This window comes from Monomorium pharaonis, chromosome 4 (genome assembly GCF_013373865.1).
Source record: "Monomorium pharaonis isolate MP-MQ-018 chromosome 4, ASM1337386v2, whole genome shotgun sequence".
In the NCBI taxonomy this organism is placed as follows: Eukaryota; Metazoa; Arthropoda; class Insecta; order Hymenoptera; family Formicidae; genus Monomorium; species Monomorium pharaonis.
Genome location: NC_050470.1, coordinates 21463728 through 21487466, shown reverse-complemented (window position 1 = coordinate 21487466; position 23739 = coordinate 21463728). Strand labels below are relative to the sequence as shown.

At 34.6% G+C, this 23739-nt stretch overlaps 2 protein-coding genes and 7 non-coding genes across 9 annotated transcripts in view; all 9 read right to left on the bottom strand.

Annotated features, from left to right (window-relative positions):
- Positions 1–23739, bottom strand: part of LOC105831232 (protein prickle) — a 168814-nt gene that overhangs the window by 59790 nt on the left and 85285 nt on the right. The gene's annotated exons all lie outside the window — the stretch shown is intronic.
- On the bottom strand, positions 3592–3710 carry LOC118645448. The gene has a single exon (XR_004963141.1). It is a non-coding gene; the product is annotated as a 5S ribosomal RNA (ribosomal RNA).
- Positions 9173–9291, bottom strand: LOC118645443. The gene has a single exon (XR_004963136.1). It is a non-coding gene; the product is annotated as a 5S ribosomal RNA (ribosomal RNA).
- Positions 9612–9730, bottom strand: LOC118645442. Its single transcript, XR_004963135.1, has one exon. It is a non-coding gene; the product is annotated as a 5S ribosomal RNA (ribosomal RNA).
- Positions 14169–23739, bottom strand: part of LOC118645274 — a 32606-nt gene continuing 23035 nt past the window's right edge. The window contains exon 3 of the mRNA XM_036286039.1: positions 14169–14700. Coding sequence (XP_036141932.1) covers positions 14193–14700 — 508 coding nt within the window. The 3' untranslated portion in view covers positions 14169–14192. The remainder of the gene's footprint in view (positions 14701–23739) is intronic.
- On the bottom strand, positions 15183–15301 carry LOC118645441. Its single transcript, XR_004963134.1, has one exon. It is a non-coding gene; the product is annotated as a 5S ribosomal RNA (ribosomal RNA).
- LOC118645439 lies at positions 15622–15740 on the bottom strand. Its single transcript, XR_004963132.1, has one exon. It is a non-coding gene; the product is annotated as a 5S ribosomal RNA (ribosomal RNA).
- On the bottom strand, positions 16057–16175 carry LOC118645438. Its single transcript, XR_004963131.1, has one exon. It is a non-coding gene; the product is annotated as a 5S ribosomal RNA (ribosomal RNA).
- LOC114253896 lies at positions 16503–16621 on the bottom strand. The gene has a single exon (XR_003625316.1). It is a non-coding gene; the product is annotated as a 5S ribosomal RNA (ribosomal RNA).

Genomic DNA, 23739 nt, shown 5'->3' with positions numbered 1-23739 from the left:
ACGCTTGCATATTAATCCTCGACGCCGCGGTCGAGATGTTGCTGCCAGAGGAAGTATCTCGGCTCGATGTCGATCGTAGATTTAATCTTGAGGCCATTCCAAAGTGACTTTTTGCCAGATGTAAAGATAATTCAAAGGCTTGTTGGGTCGTTTGACGGCCTCAATAAATTACGCAGCTGATTAGTATTAATAATATACGACAAGATGAATTATTGAGAAGTAAATACTTGTGTGACACTTGTATATATATATAAACCAAATCCTTACCATTTTATTTTACAACAAATTCCCGTAACTTAATTAATACACGAGTCATTAACGATTAGTTTACGGCTGAATAAAAATTTCGCATTCTATTTCCATTCAACCATTAATTAAAAACCTTAAATTATTACAAATAAAAATATAGTGTTTTAAACTTGTTGGAAAAAAGAGAGAGAATCGCTTCGCGTCAGAAATACTGTTGCTAGGTTGGCACGGCGACGCCGCAAAATTAAGAAATTAATACGTCTGTATTAATTTCTTAAAAACTCCGGTTCGTGAGTCATTTCTGTCGTTTCTGATAATGTTATATTTTTCAAACCGTAACACGTGTTGTTTGTTGAGCTTAGTTTCATTTATTAGTAATATATCTGGTTGTTGTGACTTCATTATATTTAGTAGCGATGCTCTTCTCTGGTTTGTGATTATAGAGTTTATGTTAATCGATTGAATAATTATAATTAATTTCCTGACACACATCTGCTATTTTCTTTTTCTTTTTCTTTTTTAATGCCTCTTATAATTTCGCAATCTCATAATTTTGTCAACGCTTTACCCCCTCTATTTTATTTCATTAAATACGTCATCTCTCTACCGTTTAATTTTATAAGCGCATAGCGTATTGAAGGAATTAAATTCCGATTAAAATTATACAATACCGAACATTAAATTTATATCACAATTTATAAAAATGTCACGATTAGAATATAAATATTTTTTATCATAAATATATTTTCATTCCTATATGTATATATTTTTTAATCTTATACAAATGAATAAATACGTTTTATTTCTTATTTATTCGTAAATGAATGTATCACTGACAAAGACTGCAACGTATCCGCGAAAAAGCATGCCGTTGCATTCAGCTAAAACAATTCGTGAAAACGACAACAAAGTTTTATTCATCGTCGAGCAGTTCGCCATGCAAATTTTACGATCTCACATGAAAAACGAAACAAATGTTAAATCAAGCTTTATCTGAGACGACCGTGGCAAACGCCACGCGAGTTACCGTAAATTCGTGCTCGTTTCTCTGCACGCGTAAACGCAAATGAAATTCGCTCCGCGCGTATCCGCGCGCTCTCGATAAGTATCCGCGCACGATATGTAATCGCAAAGCATTTTCCTCAACCCTCCCGCAAAGTGCGTGCACGAGATTGACATTATTCTCACTTTTTAGTACTGACATTTTTTAGCACTGTTCACGTACCTTACCCTCCTAAACTGCTTAACGAGTTAGGCTAATCACAACACATGTTTGTTAATCTTCTATATAAATATTACCTAAATTACATCTTATAAATATTTTGAAAAAAAAAATCAATTTTAATTGCTATTACAGTTTAAATTAGCAAAAATAATATCAACGGCCCAAGCGATGTTATATTTTTCAAACCGTAACACGTGTTGTTTGTTGAGCTTAGTTTCATTTATCAGTAATATATCTGTGACTTCATTATATTTAGTAGCGATGCTCTTCTTTGGTTTGTAATTGTAGAGTTTATGTTAATCGATAGAATTTTTAGTTCCATTGGTGTGTTTTGTTTTTTCTTCTTTTTTGATTATCCACGTGGTTCTTGCATTTTTATTAGCTTTTCAAGTATTGTATTTATTTTGTTTCTGTTTGCTTCTACTATTTTTTTTAAATTCAGGTAATTATTTATTATTTCTTTCATCATGTTTTCTCTGTTTGAGATTCAGAGTTGTAATTGAATACTCGCGTGTGTGAGTTACTTGCGTTTGTGACGAGAACTGGTACCTCAAACGTGATGTGGCCATTGACGAAAGTTCGACTTTTATTTTCTCCCGATATATGAAATATGACATATATATAAAACAATCTATATATGTCAATATTGTATAGAATTATATTAAAAAATATATTGTATAAGCTACAACTATTGTATCAATATTAAAAGGAAGATATATGTATAATATTGTTAAAAAAATTGCTTCTATTGCAAACGAAAGGTCGAGATCGATTTGGATAACCCGACGAACTACGCATTCGAGTGATCCTTTGTCTGCCCATGTAATGATTTTTTGAAATCTCGAAGTCTTTCTCGACGAGTGAATGCTAGTCAGGACACGCATAATTGCAAGCGATTGCGGTCTTTAGATATTGTCTCGAAACGACTCGGGGTCACCCCCTCTTGCCTAACAAAAGGCAGTTCCCACGCAGGTACCCAAATTTCCTCGGCCCTTCCGCTGGCGGCTTTTTTCAATGGCGACAATAAGTCGATGACGTCGATACGTGCGACATCCCTTTAGCCAATCAATTATCAAGCAAAGGAATGAAGAGTGGGATTTGAGTGGGGACTGTGAAAAATTCGGCATGCATTGCGTCAGTCTTTCGACTACTTTTCTAGAGTTCGGATGTGAATACAGGATACGTTGTGACAGAGTGCGATTAGCGAAGCGCGATCTCATTCACAATAGTTTTGAATATCACTGAGATTAGTGAAGCGCGATTCAATACAGAGAAAATGACCACATCTTTCGGAAATCCCGCATTGGTTAACACTCATCTATGGGAAGACGGCCTGAACCGCTTATTCACGGAAGAGACTCCTTGCCGTGCTGGGTTAAGAATCGTCGGCCGTCTACCAAACGTGCCTCACTTTCAACAAAACAGGGAAGTCCCCCACTTTCATAATTAGGTCGTACAAAATTCACAGATTACTGAATTACGGTACGGACTACCTCTCATCCGCAGATCTTGGCTCACCTACGTCCTTAGGCATCTTGAAAACCTCTCGCCTATAGGATTGCTCTGCCAGACAACCAAGAATCAAAATATCTCGTGAATTTAACGTCTTTTTGAGCGCGTTACGCGACTGTAACTCTCAGAGTGTTATCTCTCCAATTCTCTTGTATTTAAATCTAGCGTACGATTGCGACAGCAATTTCTCGAACAAGACCCGGACAACGCATCGTTCCGTGCAGGTAGAAAATCAACGTTCGAGCCATACAGATCGGGATAAAGCAGCGAAAACTGCGACGGAATCTTTCCGACTTCTAGCGATTTTTGTTCTAAGATGGACTATATTGTTATACCGAAGACTTAAAAACATTTGTTCTACAGTGACTGTATTTCGCTTTTTCTTATTCGCACGCCGGGGCCACTTCCTTTTTCGGTCATTACCGCGTTAACAAATATAAATTATAAACTATATTTACATTTAATTCTTTTTATATCATATAGTGACAAAATAAGGAAATTTTAAATAATATTAGGATACTTTTTAATAAAAGTATACTTCTTCACCGTACATTTTTGAAAAAAAAAATTTTAATTGCTACTACAGTTTAAACTAGCAAAAATAACATCAACGGCACATGGTGTTCCCAAGCGGTCACCCATCCAAGTACTAACCATGCTCAACGTTGCTTGACTTCAGTGATCGGACGAGAACTGGTATCTCCAACGTGATATGGCCGTTGACGAAATACATACTTTTAATTTTTACAGATATTGTATGAAATATGAAATATATGTTAAATATTCTACGCGAGTATTGTATAGAATTATATTAAAAAGTGTATTATATAAATTACTACAACTGTTTTAATATTAAAATAAAAATATATGTATAATATAAATTTAAATTATACTGATATTTAATTCTCTTTTATATTACATATTAATAAAATAGGGAAATTTTTTAATTAAGATTAGGATACTTTTTAATAAAGGTATACTTCTTCACCGTACATTTTTGAAAAAAAAAATTAATTTTAATTGCTACTACAGTTTAAACTAGCAAAAAAACATCAACAGCACATGGTGTTCCCAAGCGGTCACCCATCCAAGTACTAACCATGCTCAACGTTGCTTGACTTCAGTGATCGGACGAGAACTGGTAGATTTTTAGATTTATGAAATAGTTTTATTGCTGGTAAGTGGAGTACATTATTGTTTTATATGAGACGTACGGTAAAACTATCAAAAGTACGTTCTAGATTTATCTTACTGTTGTGTTTTGAGCGGTACGGCCTTTCGCTCTCGTCGCTGCGTACAATGTTTGTTAAATTGTAGAATAATCGATGTATTTAAGGATTTATTTAGCTTATTACAAAATGTAATTTATAGCTTGTATGTTTTCTTAACGTGTTATTTTAGCGCAAAAAAGTGCGGGTCCAGCTGATGCCGTGAAAAAATCGCTATATCTTGTCTTATTTTATTACTTATAATTAGGTGATTACTTACTAACTAGGTGTTTTATGAGAATGGGTGTGTACGCGATTGATGAGATGAATATATTTACAGGTGATATTTTAATGAGCTTGATGTGATGTATTATGTATATAGGTAACAGTATCATATTCGCTTAATTACGTTTAGTACTAAGTGTGGGAGTAACTACTGACTTGATGAGAGTATTAGGTAAGTATTGAAGTATTTTATATATTATTATCTTAATGAGGTAGTTGTTTTTGGGCATGTTTCTTTGGTAGTATAGTACTTATAATAGTTGTAATATTACTTTTTTTTTTTTTTTTCTCCCCTCCCTTCACTTGGGATTAGTGTGTGTGTGCTTGTGTGCTTGTGTGTGTGTGTGTGTGTGTGTGTGTGTGTGTGTGTGTGTTTGTTGTGCTGTCAATCTGTTACCTTTGTGTGGTATTTTTGGGTCTTTCTCTTTCTATCTAGTTTTACTTTTATGCTTCTGTTAGCCACCAGTATCTATCTTTACTTTTATTTTTTTTGTTTTTAGGTATATTTGGAATGGACGTTTCATATTTCCACGAGATGTTGGAGTCCTGTATATTTGAAAATGGTAAGTATTTAATTTTTTTATTGTTATTATGCCTTGGGTAATGGTATATAATTGGTATGTTGTTTTGGTCTAATATGTATCCCATTTGGTCGAGGAAGATGAAACCTTCAGGTGGTATGTTACCGGTTGTTAGTGTGTAGTCATAGTATAATGGATTTGGGTATAGCGCGCTAAATACTAAGCTGTTCTGTTTTATTTTTCCTACTTGTAAAAAGTGTTCTCGGGTTAGATATATCATGAAATTGTCTATTCGTTGAATTTCTGCTTTGCTGTATAATGCATTGTTGGTTACATATTTGGTATAGTTTGATTCGGCAGTTCTATTCATGTTTAGACATGCTCTTAGGCATTTTCTTTCGAAGAGGCGAAGCTTCTCCATGAGAGACGCACTTATGTTGTACCATATGGGGCAACCATAAGTTATGATTGGTCTTATTAATGCAGTGTAGCATATTATTTTTACATCTGTGTTTAGTAGTTTGGAGTAGAAGAGTCTTTTTAAACTCATGAATGTGTTTGTTGCTTTTTTTAATTGTGTGGTTACATGATTTTTGAAGTGTAGTCTCTCATCGAGATATACGCCGAGATATTTAACTGTATTTTTGTGTGGGATGGTCTGAGATTCGTCATTTTTGGGTCTACTTACTATTTTGAATTTTTTGTAGTTATTTCTGACGTTGCGATTTGCGTACATTAGTGTGGATCTGAATAGGATGGTTTCACATTTATCTATATTTATTTTTAAACGCCAGGTCTCGTAGTAATCTTCTAGTTTATGTACAATGTCGTTAAGTTTTTTTTGAATATCGGTAATCCAGCGGTCCGCCACATATACAATTACATCGTCCGCGAAAGCTATAATTTGAGGGTGTTCTGGTATATTTAGATTAAATAATTTTAGCATATCACTTGTAAATATGTTGAATAAGATGGGTGCGTTGACTGTTCCTTGTTGTAGGCCGTTTTGTAATTCGTATGTTTTATTTGCCATTACTTCTCCGTATGCTGTTATGAGTTTCCTGTTTTTTAGCATGTTCCAGATTAGTTTTGTCAGGTTTTTTGGGAATTCTTTTTTTATTAATTTGAATAAGAGGCCTTCAAGCCATACGGTGTCGAATGCTTTTTCAAGGTCGATTAGGCATGCTCCTATACAATTTTTCTTGTTCAGGTTCCAGTTGATGTCCGACGTTAATTTATTTATAGCGTGGATTGTGGATAGATTTTTTTGAAATCCGAATTGTGATTCGGGGATGATTTCTTTTTCTGCGCAGAAACTGATTATTTGTTCATTTATTATGGTTTCGTATACCTTGCTTATATTTGGTAGTAAGCTTATCGGTCTGTAGCTATCTGGTTTTTCTTTATCTTTATTTTTTTTCTTGATTGGTACTACTTTTGCTATTTTCCATTTGTTTGGGAAGGCGTTATTATTTAGGAGGTTGTTGAATAGTATTGTGTATATGTTAATTAATTTTCGTGGTATATGTTTTAATACTATGTTGGGTATGTCGTCTAAGCCTGTTGATTTTTTGTTGTTTAATTTTCTGAATATTTTTATCAGCTTTTTTACGCTTATAAAAGGTTGATCTGGTGCTGGGTTGTCAGATGTGTTGGTGTTGTTAAAGTTACAAATTGATACATTGTTGTTTTCGTCTTGTTTTATTTCTTTTATAAAGCATTTTATTTTTTTATTAATTATTTCGTTGAGCTCTGGTTTATTGTTGTCTCTTGTCCCATTGTTTATGCTAGCAAAGTGGGCTCCCATTATGTTTAGCTTATCTGTGTCATTGGAGATTGTTATCTCATTTTGATCGTCTTTTTTAAATTCGTTTTTGTTGATACCTGCGTTCGCTAGTAGTTGTGAGTCGTAGTCCAGTTTTAGTGGGTCGGTTTGTGCTATTTCTTTTTTCCTGAAAATTTTGTTGATTTGAGGGAACATATTCGCTGATTCTTTTTTTGATATTTTTGATATTTTGTTTTTCCAGTATTTGTTAATTGATAATGTGAACTCAATTTTTAGTTTTTCTCTGATTTCGTTTAATTTCTGTTTCAGGTTTTCCGCTTGTTCAACGTTGATATTTGGCCAATTTCTCCGGTTGTGATGGATTAAGGTGAGTATTTTATTTTTTTGTTTTTGCAGTTTTTTGATTTTTTGGTTTATATATGATTCCATTGTGTTTTTGTCTTGTATTTTTGGTATGGTTTCTTCCATTGTTGTGATTATTTTTTGGTTGCATTGGTCAAGGTACTCTTCTACTTCTGTTAGAGTTAGATTTTTGTTGTTAGGTATGGTGTCTGTGATTGATTCTTCTAATTTCTTGGCGAATTTCTCCCAATTTGTTTTTTTATAGTTGTATTTTTTTGTTTTTGTCTCGTGTTCTTTCATTATTTCGTGCTCTTTCTCTAGTGATATTTGTATTTTTACAGCATTGTGATCGCTGTCGTAGATTATATTTTCTAGATCGTGGTCGTTATTGATGTTATGTACTTTTAATCTTGTATCCAGTAGTACAATGTCTATATATGAGTTTCCATTTGGGTATGAAGGGTATCTTGTGCTTAGCATTTTCAGTTTGTATTGTATGTTGTGTGTTTCTATCCATCTTTGAAACATTTCTCCTGTGTCGTTGTTATTTGCATTTTTCCATACTGTGTGCTTAGCGTTTAGGTCGCCCGCAATAATGTAGAAGTTGTTCATTTCGTTTAGTTTCAGATGACTGAATAATCTATTAATTTGCGGGATGAATTCTTTATGGTATCCACTTCTTGCGTATACTGCTATAACGTATAATGATTTTTCATTATTCGTGTCTAGTTTGATGATAGTGTTTTCAAGTATTTTATTTTCGTTATTTTCAGGTAGTGTTATTTTTGTGTAATTAATTTCTTTTTTTATTGCTATAGCTGTACCTCCTCCAATGTGTTGCTCGTTCCTGTCGTTTCTGATAATGTCATACTTTTCGAATCGTAGTACGTGTTGTTTGTTGAGCTTAGTTTCATTTAGCAGTAGTATGTCTGGTTGTTGCGTGTTCATTATATTTAGTAGTGATGCTCTTCTTTGGTTTGTGACTATGGAGTTTACATTGATTGATAGGATTTTTAAATCTTTTAGTGCGATTTTGTTTTTTCTTTCTTTTTGTCTATCCATGGGATTCCTGCGTTTGTATAAGTTTTTCAAGTAATGATGCTATTGTGTTTATTTTATTCGTGTTTGCTTCCACTATTTTCTTTAGATTTAGGTGGTTATTTATTATTTCCTTCATCATGATTTCTATTGTGGATTCAAAATTTTGATTATATATCCTCTTGTGTGTGTCGCTTGTGCTTGTTCTGGCTAGACTTGTGTTTTCAATTTCGATTGTTCTTGGTAAGTTTTTGGTAGCTTCAGCGTAGCTAAGATTGTGAGTGGCAAGCTTATATTCTTGTTTTGGTTCTGCTTGAATGGTGTTTGTCTTGGTGTATTGTCTGTTGACTTCTTGTGATGCTACTAGTCTTTTTCTTATTTCGCTTATTTTAGGGCACCCTTTATATGAAGCTGGATGGCCATAATTTCTGCAGTTAACGCAGAATAGTTTGGACCTTTCGTTTATTTGTTGTGGCGGACTGCTGCATTTTCCCGGTTCATGGTTTTCCTCGCATTTGACGCACCTGTAGGGTAAATTACAATTAGCTGCTGTATGTCCTAAACGTTGACATTTTTTGCATTGTATAATTTCCTTTCGCATTAATTTTTCCCATTTTATTTTTTGATGGAATATATGTTTTATATTCGACGAGAACTGGTATCTCCAACGTGATATGGCCGTTGACGAAATGTATGCTTTTAATTTTTACAGATCTCTTATGAAATATGACATATATGTAAAATATTTTATGTGAGTATTGTATAGAATTATATTAAAAAGTGTATTGTATAAATTACTACAACTGCTTTAATATTAAAATAAAAATATATGTATAATATAAATTTAAATTATACTGATATATTTAAATCTTTTTTATGTTACATATTGATAAAATATGGAAATTTTTTAATTAGATTGGAATATTTTTAAATAAAAGTATACTTCACCGTACATTTTTGAAAAAAAAAATTTTAATTGCTACTACAGTTTAAACTAGCAAAAAAACATCAACAGCACATGGTGTTCCCAAGCGGTCACCCATCCAAGTACTAACCATGCTCAACGTTGCTTGACTTCAGTGATCGGACGAGAACTGGTATCTCCAACGTGATATGGCCGTTGACGAAATATATACTTTTAATTTTTACAGATATTGTATGAAATATGAAATATATGTTAAATATTCTACGCGAGTATTGTATAGAATTATATTAAAAAGTGTATTGTATAAATTACTACAACTGCTTTAATATTAAAATAAAAATATATGTATAATATAAATTTAAATTATACTGATATATTTAAATCTTTTTTATGTTACATATTGATAAAATATGGAAATTTTTTAATTAGATTGGAATATTTTTAAATAAAAGTATACTTCACCGTACATTTTTGAAAAAAAAAATTTTAATTGCTACTACAGTTTAAACTAGCAAAAAAACATCAACAGCACATGGTGTTCCCAAGCGGTCACCCATCCAAGTACTAACCATGCTCAACGTTGCTTGACTTCAGTGATCGGACGAGAACTGGTATCTCCAACGTGATATGGCCGTTGACGAAATATATACTTTTAATTTTTACAGATATTGTATGAAATATGAAATATATGTTAAATATTCTACGCGAGTATTGTATAGAATTATATTAAAAAGTGTATTGTATAAATTACTACAACTGCTTTAATATTAAAATAAAAATATAATATAAATTTAAATTATACCGATATATTTAAATCTTTTTTATGTCACATATTGATAAAATATGGAAATTTTTTAATTAGATTGGAATATTTTTAAATAAAAGTATACTTCTTCACCGTACATTTTTGAAAAAAAAAATGTAATTGCTACTACAGTTTAAACTAGCAAAAAAACATCAACAGCACATGGTGTTCCCAAGCGGTCACCCATCCAAGTACTAACCATGCTCAACGTTGCTTGACTTCAGTGATCGGACGAGAACTGGTAGATTTTAGATTTATGAAATAGTTTTATTGCTGGTAAGTGGAGTACATTATTGTTTTATATGAGACGTACGTTAAAACTATCAAAAGTACGTTCTAGATTTATCTTACTGTTGTGTTTTGAGCGGTACGGCCTTTCGCTCTCGTCGCTGCGTACAATGTTTGTTAAATTGTAGAATAATCGATGTATTTAAGGATTTATTTAGCTTATTACAAAATGTAATTTATTGCTTGTATGTTTTCTTAACGTGTTATTTTAGCGCAAAAAAGTGCGGGTCCAGCTGATGCCGTGAAAAAATCGCTATATCTTGTCTTATTTTATTACTTATAATTAGGTGATTACTTACTAACTAGGTGTTTTATGAGAATGGGTGTGTACGCGATTGATGAGATGAATATATTTACAGGTGATATTTTAATGAGCGTGATGTGATGTATTATGTATATAGGTAACAGTATCATATTCGCTTAATTACGTTTAGTACTAAGTGTGGGAGTAACTACTGACTTGATGAGAGTATTAGGTAAGTATTGAAGTATTTTATATATTATTATCTTAATGAGGTAGTTGTTTTTGGGCCTGTTTCTTTGGTAGTATAGTACTTATAATAGTTGTAATATTACTTTTTTTTTTTTTTTTTTTTTTTTTCCTCCCTTCACTTGGGATTAATGTGTGTGTGCTTGTGTGCTTGTGTGTGTGTGTGTGTGTGTGTGTGTGTGTGTGTGTTTGTTGTGCTGTCAATCTGTTACCTTTGTGTGGTATTTTTGGGTCTTTCTCTTTCTATCTAGTTTTACTTTTATGCTTCTGTTAGCCACCAGTATCTATCTTTACTTTTATTTTTTTTGTTTTTAGGTATATTTGGGATGGACGTTTCATATTTCCACGAGATGTTGGAGTCCTGTATATTTGAAAATGGTAAGTATTTAATTTTTTTATTGTTATTATGCCTTGGGTAATGGTATATAATTGGTATGTTGTTTTGGTCTAATATGTATCCCATTTGGTCGAGGAAGATGAAACCTTCAGGTGGTATGTTACCGGTTGTTAGTGTGTAGTCATAGTATAATGGATTTGGGTATAGCGCGCTAAATACTAAGCTGTTCTGTTTTATTTTTCCTACTTGTAAAAAGTGTTCTCGGGTTAGATATATCATGAAATTGTCTATTCGTTGAATTTCTGCTTTGCTGTATAATGCATTGTTGGTTACATATTTGGTATAGTTTGATTCGGCAGTTCTATTCATGTTTAGACATGCTCTTAGGCATTTTCTTTCGAAGAGGCGAAGCTTCTCCATGAGAGACGCACTTATGTTGTACCATATGGGGCAACCATAAGTTATGATTGGTCTTATTAATGCAGTGTAGCATATTATTTTTACATCTGTGTTTAGTAGTTTGGAGTAGAAGAGTCTTTTTAAACTCATGAATGTGTTTGTTGCTTTTTTTAATTGTGTGGTTACATGATTTTTGAAGTGTAGTCTCTCATCGAGATATACGCCGAGATATTTAACTGTATTTTTGTGTGGGATGGTCTGAGATTCGTCGTTTTTGGGTCTACTTACTATTTTGAATTTTTTGTAGTTATTTCTGACGTTGCGATTTGCGTACATTAGTGTGGATCTGAATAGGATGGTTTCACATTTATCTATATTTATTTTTAAACGCCAGGTCTCGTAGTAATCTTCTAGTTTATGTACAATGTCGTTAAGTTTTTTTTGAATATTGGTAATCCAGCGGTCCGCCACATATACAATTACATCGTCCGCGAAAGCTATAATTTGAGGGTGTTCTGGTATATTTAGATTAAATAATTTTAGCATATCACTTGTAAATATGTTGAATAAGATGGGTGCGTTGACTGTTCCTTGTTGTAGGCCGTTTTGTAATTCGTATGTTTTATTTGCCATTACTTCTCCGTATGCTGTTATGAGTTTCCTGTTTTTTAGCATGTTCCAGATTAGTTTTGTCAGGTTTTTTGGGAATTCTTTTTTTATTAATTTGAATAAGAGGCCTTCGAGCCATACGGTGTCGAATGCTTTTTCAAGGTCGATTAGGCATGCTCCTATACAATTTTTCTTGTTCAGGTTCCAGTTGATGTCCGACGTTAATCTATTTATAGCGTGGATTGTGGATAGATTTTTTTGAAATCCGAATTGTGATTCGGGGATGATTTCTTTTTCTGCGCAGAAACTGATTATTTGTTCATTTATTATGGTTTCGTATACCTTGCTTATATTTGGTAGTAAGCTTATCGGTCTGTAGCTATCTGGTTTTTCTTTATCTTTATTTTTTTTCTTGATTGGTACTACTTTTGCTATTTTCCATTTGTTTGGGAAGGCGTTATTATTTAGGAGGTTGTTGAATAGTATTGTGTATATGTTAATTAATTTTCGTGGTATATGTTTTAATACTATGTTGGGTATGTCGTCTAAGCCTGTTGATTTTTTGTTGTTTAATTTTCTGAATATTTTTATCAGCTTTTTTACGCTTATAAAAGGTTGATCTGGTGCTGGGTTGTCAGATGTGTTGGTGTTGTTAAAGTTACAAATTGTTACATTGTTGTTTTCGTCTTGTTTTATTTCTTTTATAAAGCATTTTATTTTTTTATTAATTATTTCGTTGAGCTCTGGTTTATTGTTGTCTCTTGTCCCATTGTTTATGCTAGCAAAGTGGGCTCCCATTATGTTTAGCTTATCTGTGTCATTGGAGATTGTTATCTCATTTTGATCGTCTTTTTTAAATTCGTTTTTGTTGATACCTGCGTTCGCTAGTAGTTGTGAGTCGTAGTCCAGTTTTAGTGGGTCGGTTTGTGCTATTTCTTTTTTCCTGAAAATTTTGTTAATTTGAGGGAACATATTCGCTGATTCTTTTTTTGATATTTTTGATATTTTGTTTTTCCAGTATTTGTTAATTGATAATGTGAACTCAATTTTTAGTTTTTCTCTGATTTCGTTTAATTTCTGTTTCAGGTTTTCCGCTTGTTCAACGTTGATATTTGGCCAATTTCTCCGGTTGTGATGGATTAAGGTGAGTATTTTATTTTTTTGTTTTTGCAGTTTTTTGATTTTTTGGTTTATATATGATTCCATTGTGTTTTTGTCTTGTATTTTTGGTATGGTTTCTTCCATTGTTGTGATTATTTTTTGGTTGCATTGGTCAAGGTACTCTTCTACTTCTGTTAGAGTTAGATTTTTGTTGTTAGGTATGGTGTCTGTGATTGATTCTTCTAATTTCTTGGCGAATTTCTCCCAATTTGTTTTTTTATAGTTGAATTTTTTTGTTTTTGTCTCGTGTTCTTTCATTATCTCGTGCTCTTTCTCTAGTGATATTTGTATTTTTACAGCATTGTGATCGCTGTCGTAGATTATATTTTCTAGATCGTGGTCGTTATTGATGTTATGTACTTTTAATCTTGTATCCAGTAGTACAATGTCTATATATGAGTTTCCATTTGGGTATGAAGGGTATCTTGTGCTTAGCATTTTCAGTTTGTATTGTATGTTGTGTGTTTCTATCCATCTTTGAAACATTTCTCCTGTGTCGTTGTTATTTGCATTTTTCCATACTGTGTGCTTAGCGTTTAGGTCGCCTGCAATAATGTAGAAGTTGTTCATTTCGTTTAGTTTCAGATGACTGAATAATCTATTAATTTGCGGGATGAATTCTTTATGGTATCCACTTCTTGCGTATACTGCTATAACGTATAATGATTTTTCATTATTCGTGTCTAGTTTGATGATAGTGTTTTCAAGTATTTTATTTTCGTTATTTTCAGGTAGTGTTATTTTTGTGTAATTAATTTCTTTTTTTATTGCTATAGCTGTGCCTCCTCCAATGTGTTGCTCGTTCCTGTCGTTTCTGATAATGTCATACTTTTCGAATCGTAGTACGTGTTGTTTGTTGAGCTTAGTTTCATTTAGCAGTAGTATGTCTGGTTGTTGCGTGTTCATTATATTTAGTAGTGATGCTCTTCTTTGGTTTGTGACTATGGAGTTTACGTTGATTGATAGGATTTTTAAATCTTTTAGTGTGATTTTGTTTTTTCTTTCTTTTTGTCTATCCATGGGATTCCTGCGTTTGTATAAGTTTTTCAAGTAATGATGCTATTGTGTTTATTTTATTCGTGTTTGCTTCCACTATTTTCTTTAGATTTAGGTGGTTATTTATTATTTCCTTCATCATGATTTCTATTGTGGGTTCAAAATTTTGATTATATATCCTCTTGTGTGTGTCGCTTGTGCTTGTTCTGGCTAGGCTTGTGTTTTCAATTTCGATTGTTCTTGGTAAGTTTTTGGTAGCTTTAGCGTAGCTAAGATTGTGAGTGGCAAGCTTATATTCTTGTTTTGGTTCTGCTTGAATGGTGTTTGTCTTGGTGTATTGTCTGTTGACTTCTTGTGATGCTACTAGTCTTTTTCTTATTTCGCTTATTTTAGGGCACCCTTTATATGAAGCTGGATGGCCATAATTTCTGCAGTTAACGCAGAATAGTTTGGACCTTTCGTTTATTTGTTGTGGCGGACTGCTGCATTTTCCCGGTTCATGGTTTTCCTCGCATTTGACGCACCTGTAGGGTAAATTACAATTAGCTGCTGTATGTCCTAAACGTTGACATTTTTTGCATTGTATAATTTCCTTTCGCATTAATTTTTCCCATTTTATTTTTTGATGGAATATATGTTTTATATTCGACGAGAACTGGTATCTCCAACGTGATATGGCCGTTGACGAAATGTATGCTTTTAATTTTTACAGATCTCTTATGAAATATGACATATATGTAAAATATTTTATGTGAGTATTGTATAGAATTATATTAAAAAGTGTATTGTATAAATTACTACAACTGCTTTAATATTAAAATAAAAATATATGTATAATATAAATTTAAATTATACTGATATATTTAAATCTTTTTTATGTTACATATTGATAAAATATGGAAATTTTTTAATTAGATTGGAATATTTTTAAATAAAAGTATACTTCACCGTACATTTTTGAAAAAAAAAATTTTAATTGCTACTACAGTTTAAACTAGCAAAAAAACATCAACAGCACATGGTGTTCCCAAGCGGTCACCCATCCAAGTACTAACCATGCTCAACGTTGCTTGACTTCAGTGATCGGACGAGAACTGGTATCTCCAACGTGATATGGCCGTTGACGAAATATATACTTTTAATTTTTACAGATATTGTATGAAATATGAAATATATGTTAAATATTCTACGCGAGTATTGTATAGAATTATATTAAAAAGTGTATTGTATAAATTACTACAACTGCTTTAATATTAAAATAAAAATATATGTATAATATAAATTTAAATTATACTGATATATTTAAATCTTTTTTATGTTACATATTGATAAAATATGGAAATTTTTTAATTAGATTGGAATATTTTTAAATAAAAGTATACTTCACCGTACATTTTTGAAAAAAAAAATTTTAATTGCTACTACAGTTTAAACTAGCAAAAAAACATCAACAGCACATGGTGTTCCCAAGCGGTCACCCATCCAAGTACTAACCATGCTCAACGTTGCTTGACTTCAGTGATCGGACGAGAACTGGTATCTCCAACGTGATATGGCCGTTGACGAAATATATACTTTTAATTTTTACAGATATTGTATGAAATATGAAATATATGTTAAATATTCTACGCGAGTATTGTATAGAATTATATTAAAAAGTGTATTGTATAAATTACTACAACTGCTTTAATATTAAAATAAAAATATAATATAAATTTAAATTATACCGATATATTTAAATCTTTTTTATGTCACATATTGATAAAATATGGAAATTTTTTAATTAGATTGGAATATTTTTAAATAAAAGTATACTTCTTCACCGTACATTTTTGAAAAAAAAAATGTAATTGCTACTACAGTTTAAACTAGCAAAAAAACATCAACAGCACATGGTGTTCCCAAGCGGTCACCCATCCAAGTACTAACCATGCTCAACGTTGCTTGACTTCAGTGATCGGACGAGAACTGGTATCTCCAACGTGATATGGCCGTTGACGAAATACATACTTTTAATTTTTACAGATATCTTATAAAATATGACATATATGTAAAATATTCTATGTGAGTACGTATAGAATTATATTAAAAAGTGTACTGGATAAATTACTACAACTGTGTTAATATTAAAATGAAAATATATGTATAATATAAATTTAAATTATACTGATATATTTAAATCTCTTTTATGTTACATATTGATAAAATATGGAAATTTTTTAATTATATTAAAATATTTTTAAATAAAAGTATACTTTTTCATTGTACATTTTTGTAAAAAAAAATTAATTTCAATTGCTAGTACAGTTTAAACTAGCAAAAATAACATCAACGGCACATGGTGTTCCCAAGCGGTCACCCATCCAAGTACTAACCATGCTCAACGTTGCTTGACTTCAGTGATCGGACGAGAACTGGTATCTCCAACGTGATATGGCCGTTGACGAAATACATACTTTTAATTTTCACAGATATCGTATAAAATACAACATGCATGTAAAATATTTTATTTGAATATGTACACACACACTTTATGACGTAACATTGATGACATTTTACTTGCCATGTCTAATTTGTAGGATTAACTAAAAATGATTAATGATTAAGAAATTAAATAATTTGTTTATTGTGGTATTAAGGGGTAACGCCACTCTAGAATTTTGAAAAAAATCAATTTTTTGCTTAAACGATGCTTTATTATGTGAAAAATATGGGAAAAAGTTTTACGTAGGGGAAAAATCGGGAGCACGATTTTTTTCGAATTGGAGTGTAACCACTCGCAGCGCGCTACAGGTGTGCTTATTATGCGACTCGTGTGAACGCGTGCGATAGTAAGCTATTACAATGTATTATCGATACAAGTAAGTCACCTATGTATGTTACCTTATATTTTAAGTCTTTCATGTATGAATAGATGGCGTTAGTAGTATATATATGTAGTTTAGTAGTAGTGTAGTTAGCTATCAGTTTGTTGTGTACCACGTGTTTTTTTTTCTGAAATAGTTCTGGTGTATTTTGATTGTTGTTTAAATAATAATAAATAATTTCTTGATTAAACACAACATACAAAATGAGTGCTAAAGCAGATTGTAAATCTAAAAAGGGTAGAAGAGAAACTTCTAGATATTTAAAGAAAAAAGATATCTGTTCACGGAAAAGACCGTTGAACAGATTTAAATTGCAGTCGCCACAAAAAAACGTTAGTATGTTTTTAAGAAAAGTTAAATCTCCTAAAGATATTGATGTGGACCCAGTATTTGGCTACAGAATATTGAACTTTGCTGCTGTTTTCCCTGCTATTTCTCAAGTAGTCAAATGTAAAACGTGTAATAAAATTCACTGAGAGTAACAAACGTGGTTTAGGCTTTATAATCATTGTTTCGTGTAGAAATTGTGCCGAAACAACTATTCCTAATAGCCCATTGATAGATAAAGCGTATGAGATCGCCGAATTATTCTCGCCATGCGAGGTATTGGTCTCAATGACATCAAAAAATTTTGTGCTTTCATGGAGTTTTCTCCTCCGATTTTCCACTCATTTTATGATAAAGTTGTGCAGACGATCAGTGCTGCAACTACTGCTGTAGTCATAAATAACATGAGAAATGCAGTGGAAACAGAAAAGATGAAATCAGAGGAAAAAAATAACACAAGTCATCTAACGGTTTTGAGCGATAGATCGTGGAGAAAATGTGGCTTCACATCTTCATTCGGAGTGTCGACTCTTCGCAGATGGTTCTCTGCTTGGTTCTCTGGTAAAGTAATCGATATAATTATTAAATTAAAGTACTGCAAGTCCTGCGAGTTTAAAAAAAAAATTGACACCGTAAAATATAGCGAATGGTAAGAGCAGCACGATGAAGAGTGCCAAGTAAATCACGAGGGATCTGCTGATAAAATGGAGCTCGACGCGATGGTTAAAATGTTTCGACGCTCAACAACTTTATATATAATATAAAGTACCAACATTACATCGGTGATGGGGACTTTAAGACCTTTAAAGTATTTTGGATGCAAAGCTGTACGATGATGTCGACGTAGGGAAAAAGGAATGCATTGATCACGTGCAAAAACACATACGGGTACGAGACTACGAAATTAAAAAAAAAAAAAAAAAACAAAGGTCTTGGAGAAAGAGATAAATTTACGGGAAAACTCATCGATGAGTTGAGTATTTATTACGATTTATCCATCCGTTGGCACCATAAAGCCATTGAAAAAAAATGCAAGAAGCTATCTGGGCAACGTTGCATCATAAAATATCAACCGTTGAAAATCCGCAGCATGACAAGTGACCACCTGGTGAGGACTCCTGGTGTTCTTGGTAAAAGGCGAAGGCTACCGGCACATTGGATGAATATGTGCACAAATCTCCGATGTCGGAAATAGTCTTCTCAGCTGTGAAACCTGTGTATGAAGAGCTTACCAGCGACGATTTACTGACGCGCTGTATCGGCGGTTTCACGCATCACAGCAATAAGAGTCTGTAAAGAAAGTCGTGTCCAGTGGCAGAAATATACTTGATATTGCCGCAAATATGGCTGTTTGTACATACAACGACGGATTATCAAGTATAATGCAAGTCATGAAAGCCTTGGATATGACTATCGGAAAAAATGGCTACAATTTCTGCGATTGAAGCCGACGCATACAGTTTTCGAAGCGATCGACGAGCGAAGCTGCAAAAAAGGCCAGATTGAGTCTCAGATCAAATCGGAAGGAAGAGGATGAAGAGAATATTAATATAGAAGGCCAATTGTACGGTGCGGGCATCGCTGATTAAAGGTATACAACAAATTTCTTATGCTAAATGGCAACCAAAACTTTAAACGCGTTTTTCTCGAATCCATTTCTTTTTAAACTAACGGGAAACATAACTCAAAAAGTTTTCAACTTTTGATCGCCTTGAAATTTTGTGCAGAGCTTCCAAATAACATACAAATAACAGGGAACATCGTACGGGCTTTTTGATTAATTAACGATTTCTTTTTTTACTAACAATTTTTTTGTCATTTTAAGATACTTTTTATTAAATGTTCACTAAATCAACAATTATCAATATTTTTTAATTTCCGTACGATGTTTCCTAGATTTTGGTATATAATTTCAGAAAATTTTCGGTTTTTGTTCTAAGATCATCTGTTAATAAGAAACCTTTCCGATCATGCAGCCCTCTGAAAAAAAGGTGTTGCTTGCTAGCACCTACAGCCGCCAAATTGTTTGAAAAAATTCACAAACCTTTCTGAAAATATGTACAATAAAGCATTTTTGTTCCTGACTTTATATATCTTGTATGTTTTTTTTAAATTCCCAAAAATCACCTTTTTTCCGACCTCTAGAGTGGCGTTATCCTTTAATATCTCTTATTTTTCTTATGTTTTAATACTCTTTTGTTCTTAATTTTTATAAATTTCATACATCTACTCATATATGTTACATACATCTTTTTAACGTACCTTCTCCTTCTGCATAAATTAAGTCAGCAATAAACGTGTCAAAATGAAAATCGTCTGTGAGTAACTCGTTTGACCCTATAGAACGACGAACATATAACTAACATCCGGCTATAAATTTCCGTGAAACCGCAACTGTTTTAGAAGCGTGGTAAAGAAAGGACTTCGTTGGCGCGCGTAAATAGATCGAAACGATGTCCCCTCACAATCAGTTTCGCGGCATGACGCACGCTCGTCAACGAAGTATACGTAACGAAATCTGCGTAATATTCTAAGCGCCGGTGTTATCGCACGCACCGGTAATAAGAACAGTTAAAATCTAAGCCGCGCCTCTCCGTGCGCGCGGGGGCGTTAAATAATCCTTTATCTCCCGCGAGCGATGGTTGCCGGCACGCGTCGTGACGAGACATAAACCGTGAGTCAAAGTTCGAAAGCGTGGGGCGGTCCGTGCAGTGTTTATTGACCCCTTCGAAACAGATACGCACTATATATAGTACCACCGTGCATTAGTAATTTTCGGAGAAACCTCCGCCGTCACTCTCGTATTTTTAAGAATTACACAGCGAGACATAGTCAAAATATAAGTCACATCTTCGTTCTCCTATAATTTTTTTTTCACACGACAACAATGACTAATAGCCCAGCGGCGTTACAAAACGAGTTTGCTTTGTGAAAGCAATCGAGAGAACTCGACAAAGCCATTTCGTCGGGAATATGTTTGGCCAAACAGAGAATCAGAAGCTGACACGGTTTCTTGGTTAGAAGACTATTTTTGGTTTCGATTTGCATCGATATTCTGTGCGAGTAGACGAAACGATTAACACCACGTGTGCTTACATCGAACGTAATTTTATTTGGAACATGAACAAAGATTTAGTTATATTTTTAGAAGTGCCTCGTACATCCATTTTCCTAATCATGTGACAAAATTAATTTAGACACGATATCGAAATCAATGAAATACAATAATAAGCGGAATATTAAACCGATATATAAATAACACAAAAAAATAAGAAAATATTTTGATTTCTATATCAACTATTAAATATATATAATATGAAAATATATAAATGTATTTTTTAATTCTATATAAACTGCGTGCCGAGAAATATCTCATATTAATTTGATCAATAAAATATATTTCACTTGCCTCATTTTTCTAAATAAAAATATGAAAGAAAGAGAGAAAGATTTTTTACTTTCTCCCGTATTTGTGGAATACAAATTTCACTAAATTTTAGATTACAAATTCTACAACAAATCGATATACGCTAAATCTTGTATGCTTTTGCGTTCCAAGTTTACTTTCGCGGCCTTACCGGAGTTAAGAGCATCTCTGCAGAAATCCACCACATCAGAGATCCTAATAAAGCCGAAAGGTGATCCGAAGCGACACGCGGCGTTGCGTATCTCGCTTGGCGAAGTGTATTCGCCGTTGAGGGAATTAGCGACCCGACAGCAGACGAAGGGCTGCAGCTAATGGGGTCTGACATTGACGAATCTCCAGGTTACGAAGTCGTCAACCGGGACTGGCCTCTCGCGCCGCCACGGGAAAGTTCGCATCGGGTTCGCGCCTGCCGGTTTATCGGGGATAATCCGCCACTAATTTTCAGTGAACGAGATAGCTTAAAAGTTAAGGCGCTCATTATCTCGTCCCGCGGTAACCCTTCCGGTCGCTACCCTTTCGGTCGATAATGCATGGGACATGGTTTGAGGAAGTTCCACGACCGCTGCGTTGTGAAACTGGACAATCTCGTGCGGCCATTGAAGTATTAAAGTGAATAAACTAAGAGAAGGAAAGTTTCTCAAGATCTTCATCATCTGCGAGTTTCTCTTCGATGATCCACTAACAATTTTCTTTGCATATCTCACACTTATTGTTAAAATAAATTATTTTACGTACTTTTTTTTTTGTTACCAATATTGAGTACAATTTTAACGGACTTTAGTAAAACGTCGAGTACGATCGACGACGTGGATTCGTCACGTCACAATTTTACACAGAGACGACAGTTCCCATCCCATTCCCAGCTGATTCTCAACGCTCGGAATCCGTCGGGGAATCAGACAATGTCAGAGTCCGTCGATCTACGATTAACCGCGTGACATTCTCCGCGTAGCGACGGATGTTTTGCCGCCGCTACGACTTTCACGGCAGTCACGGTTCACGGGGACACTCGAGGACACGCCGCTCGGCGTGTCCATGGAAGACAAATTCCAGTCCAGCTCCCGAAAAGAGGGATCCTTATCAGCGACCTCATCTGGAGGAGCCTCATCCAGACTCGCCACGGACATGCGATTCTGGAGATCTCCTCGAATCTCCTCCTCTCTGGACCCGGGTGCCTTTATCTCTTCCCGCTGCTTACCCGAAAGGGATTACTTTCCCATTAGGATCTTGTCTTTCGGGGACAAATAGTCGAAATTCGAGACGGCCGCTACTGGCGGAACGGCGATTTTTCCCTGGTAAAAGTTCTTATCACTGGCAGTTCGGCAGAAACCGCCACCGTCGTTCCCTCGGGGAACCCCTATTAATCTGGATCTCGCCGCTTCTCGGCATGCACCGAACGCTTTTCTTTTTTCACCCGTGCGATCACTTTTATCGCTACTTTAAGTTGCTACTAGTTTGAACAAGAGTTTTAGTGATGAGAGTAGCACGAGAACAAGAGTTATGGCGCAAATTGCGAAAAATTTAATGTAAAATACTTGCAAACTTTCATTGGGAATAAATTTATCTTGTTCGATCAACTTTAAACTTGTTAGAAACTAAAGGAGGGAAAAAATCGGGGAAAAAAATGTGAAACGGTAAAAAATGCTTTCTTCATCTTTCTTGAATTTCGAAATTACGATCGTAGAACCATCAGAACGCTCGATTATTTCGAAACCGTGTTGCGTCAGTTTACGTGTTTGCGGATGTAATTAAAGTGCCTGTTGCTTTTCCGACAAGCAAATTAATCGGCGGACAAAGATTTTCGTCCGATCCGTGAGAATCCCCGTCGTAACGACGTCACTACCTCGCCGCGGCGAAAGTGGAGATGCGAGCCTAATTAAAACTCGCGACGCGCTCAAAAGGGCGTAATCGCGAGGTATCGCGAGCGCGTTTCCTCGAGCAGATGCACTCCGGTTACATCCAAAGGGATGTAGCAAAAAGAGCACCAACTGCTAATTGGCAGAGAGAGCTTGCGTCTCTCGAAAGGCCGCACCCGACGGATTTTCTCTCCGAGTTGCTTCGCTTTCCCTCCTTGCTGGGCGAGCGATCTAAGCGAGTCTCTCCACCGCAGCGCAAATAACGGATTTCGTAACCCTTTTCAATATCCGCGCGGCATACATCGCGCGGATTGTCTTTGAATAATTCATATGCTTGAATTATATGCACCGTTGTGCGAGAGACAATCGACACAAGTAAAACAATACGAGACCAACGCGAATCAAATTCCTAAACACGACAAAACGGAAATTACAATTATATGCAATTATATAAAATTTATTTTGAAAAGTTAGAAATCCATATTTTTAAAACAAAAAACAATTGTAATTATTTAGAACAGTACTTAATGAATTTCATAAATTAAAAAAAAAAAATGTTTGGTGGTACATTACAAATCTAAAACAAATCAAACGGGCTAAATAAGTTGTTAACGAAGAAAGGCATGTCGAGTTGATTAACGCACGCGGAAGTGAGGGAGGGTTAACCGCGCGATATGCCGATAGCTATACAATTAGGTTACCTTTCACTCCATGCAGTTCCGCCAAATCATCGACTTCCGTCATGCACTTTCGTCGACGCACGCGAACTTCATCACATTTACCCCCACGAAAGTAGCGCGAAAGTAGTGGCAAACGTCGCACCTTCGCAAAAGTTCACAGGGGACTCAATGATTTAGCACAAGCTCACTGCTCGCCGGTGGAGTGACATTTGAACTTAGTCGCGCGGAAGACGCGGCGCGGAAAGGTGGAGGACGCGGCGCCGAGAGTTTACGTCGACGCGACGGTACGTGGCACGCGCCCACGACTGGGCGCGAGGCATTCCGACGGTGGGTCCGCGCACGAAATCGCCGAGCTCGGTCGCGCTCGGCGCCGCTCGCGAGTGTTCGACTGCTGAGCACGTGGCCG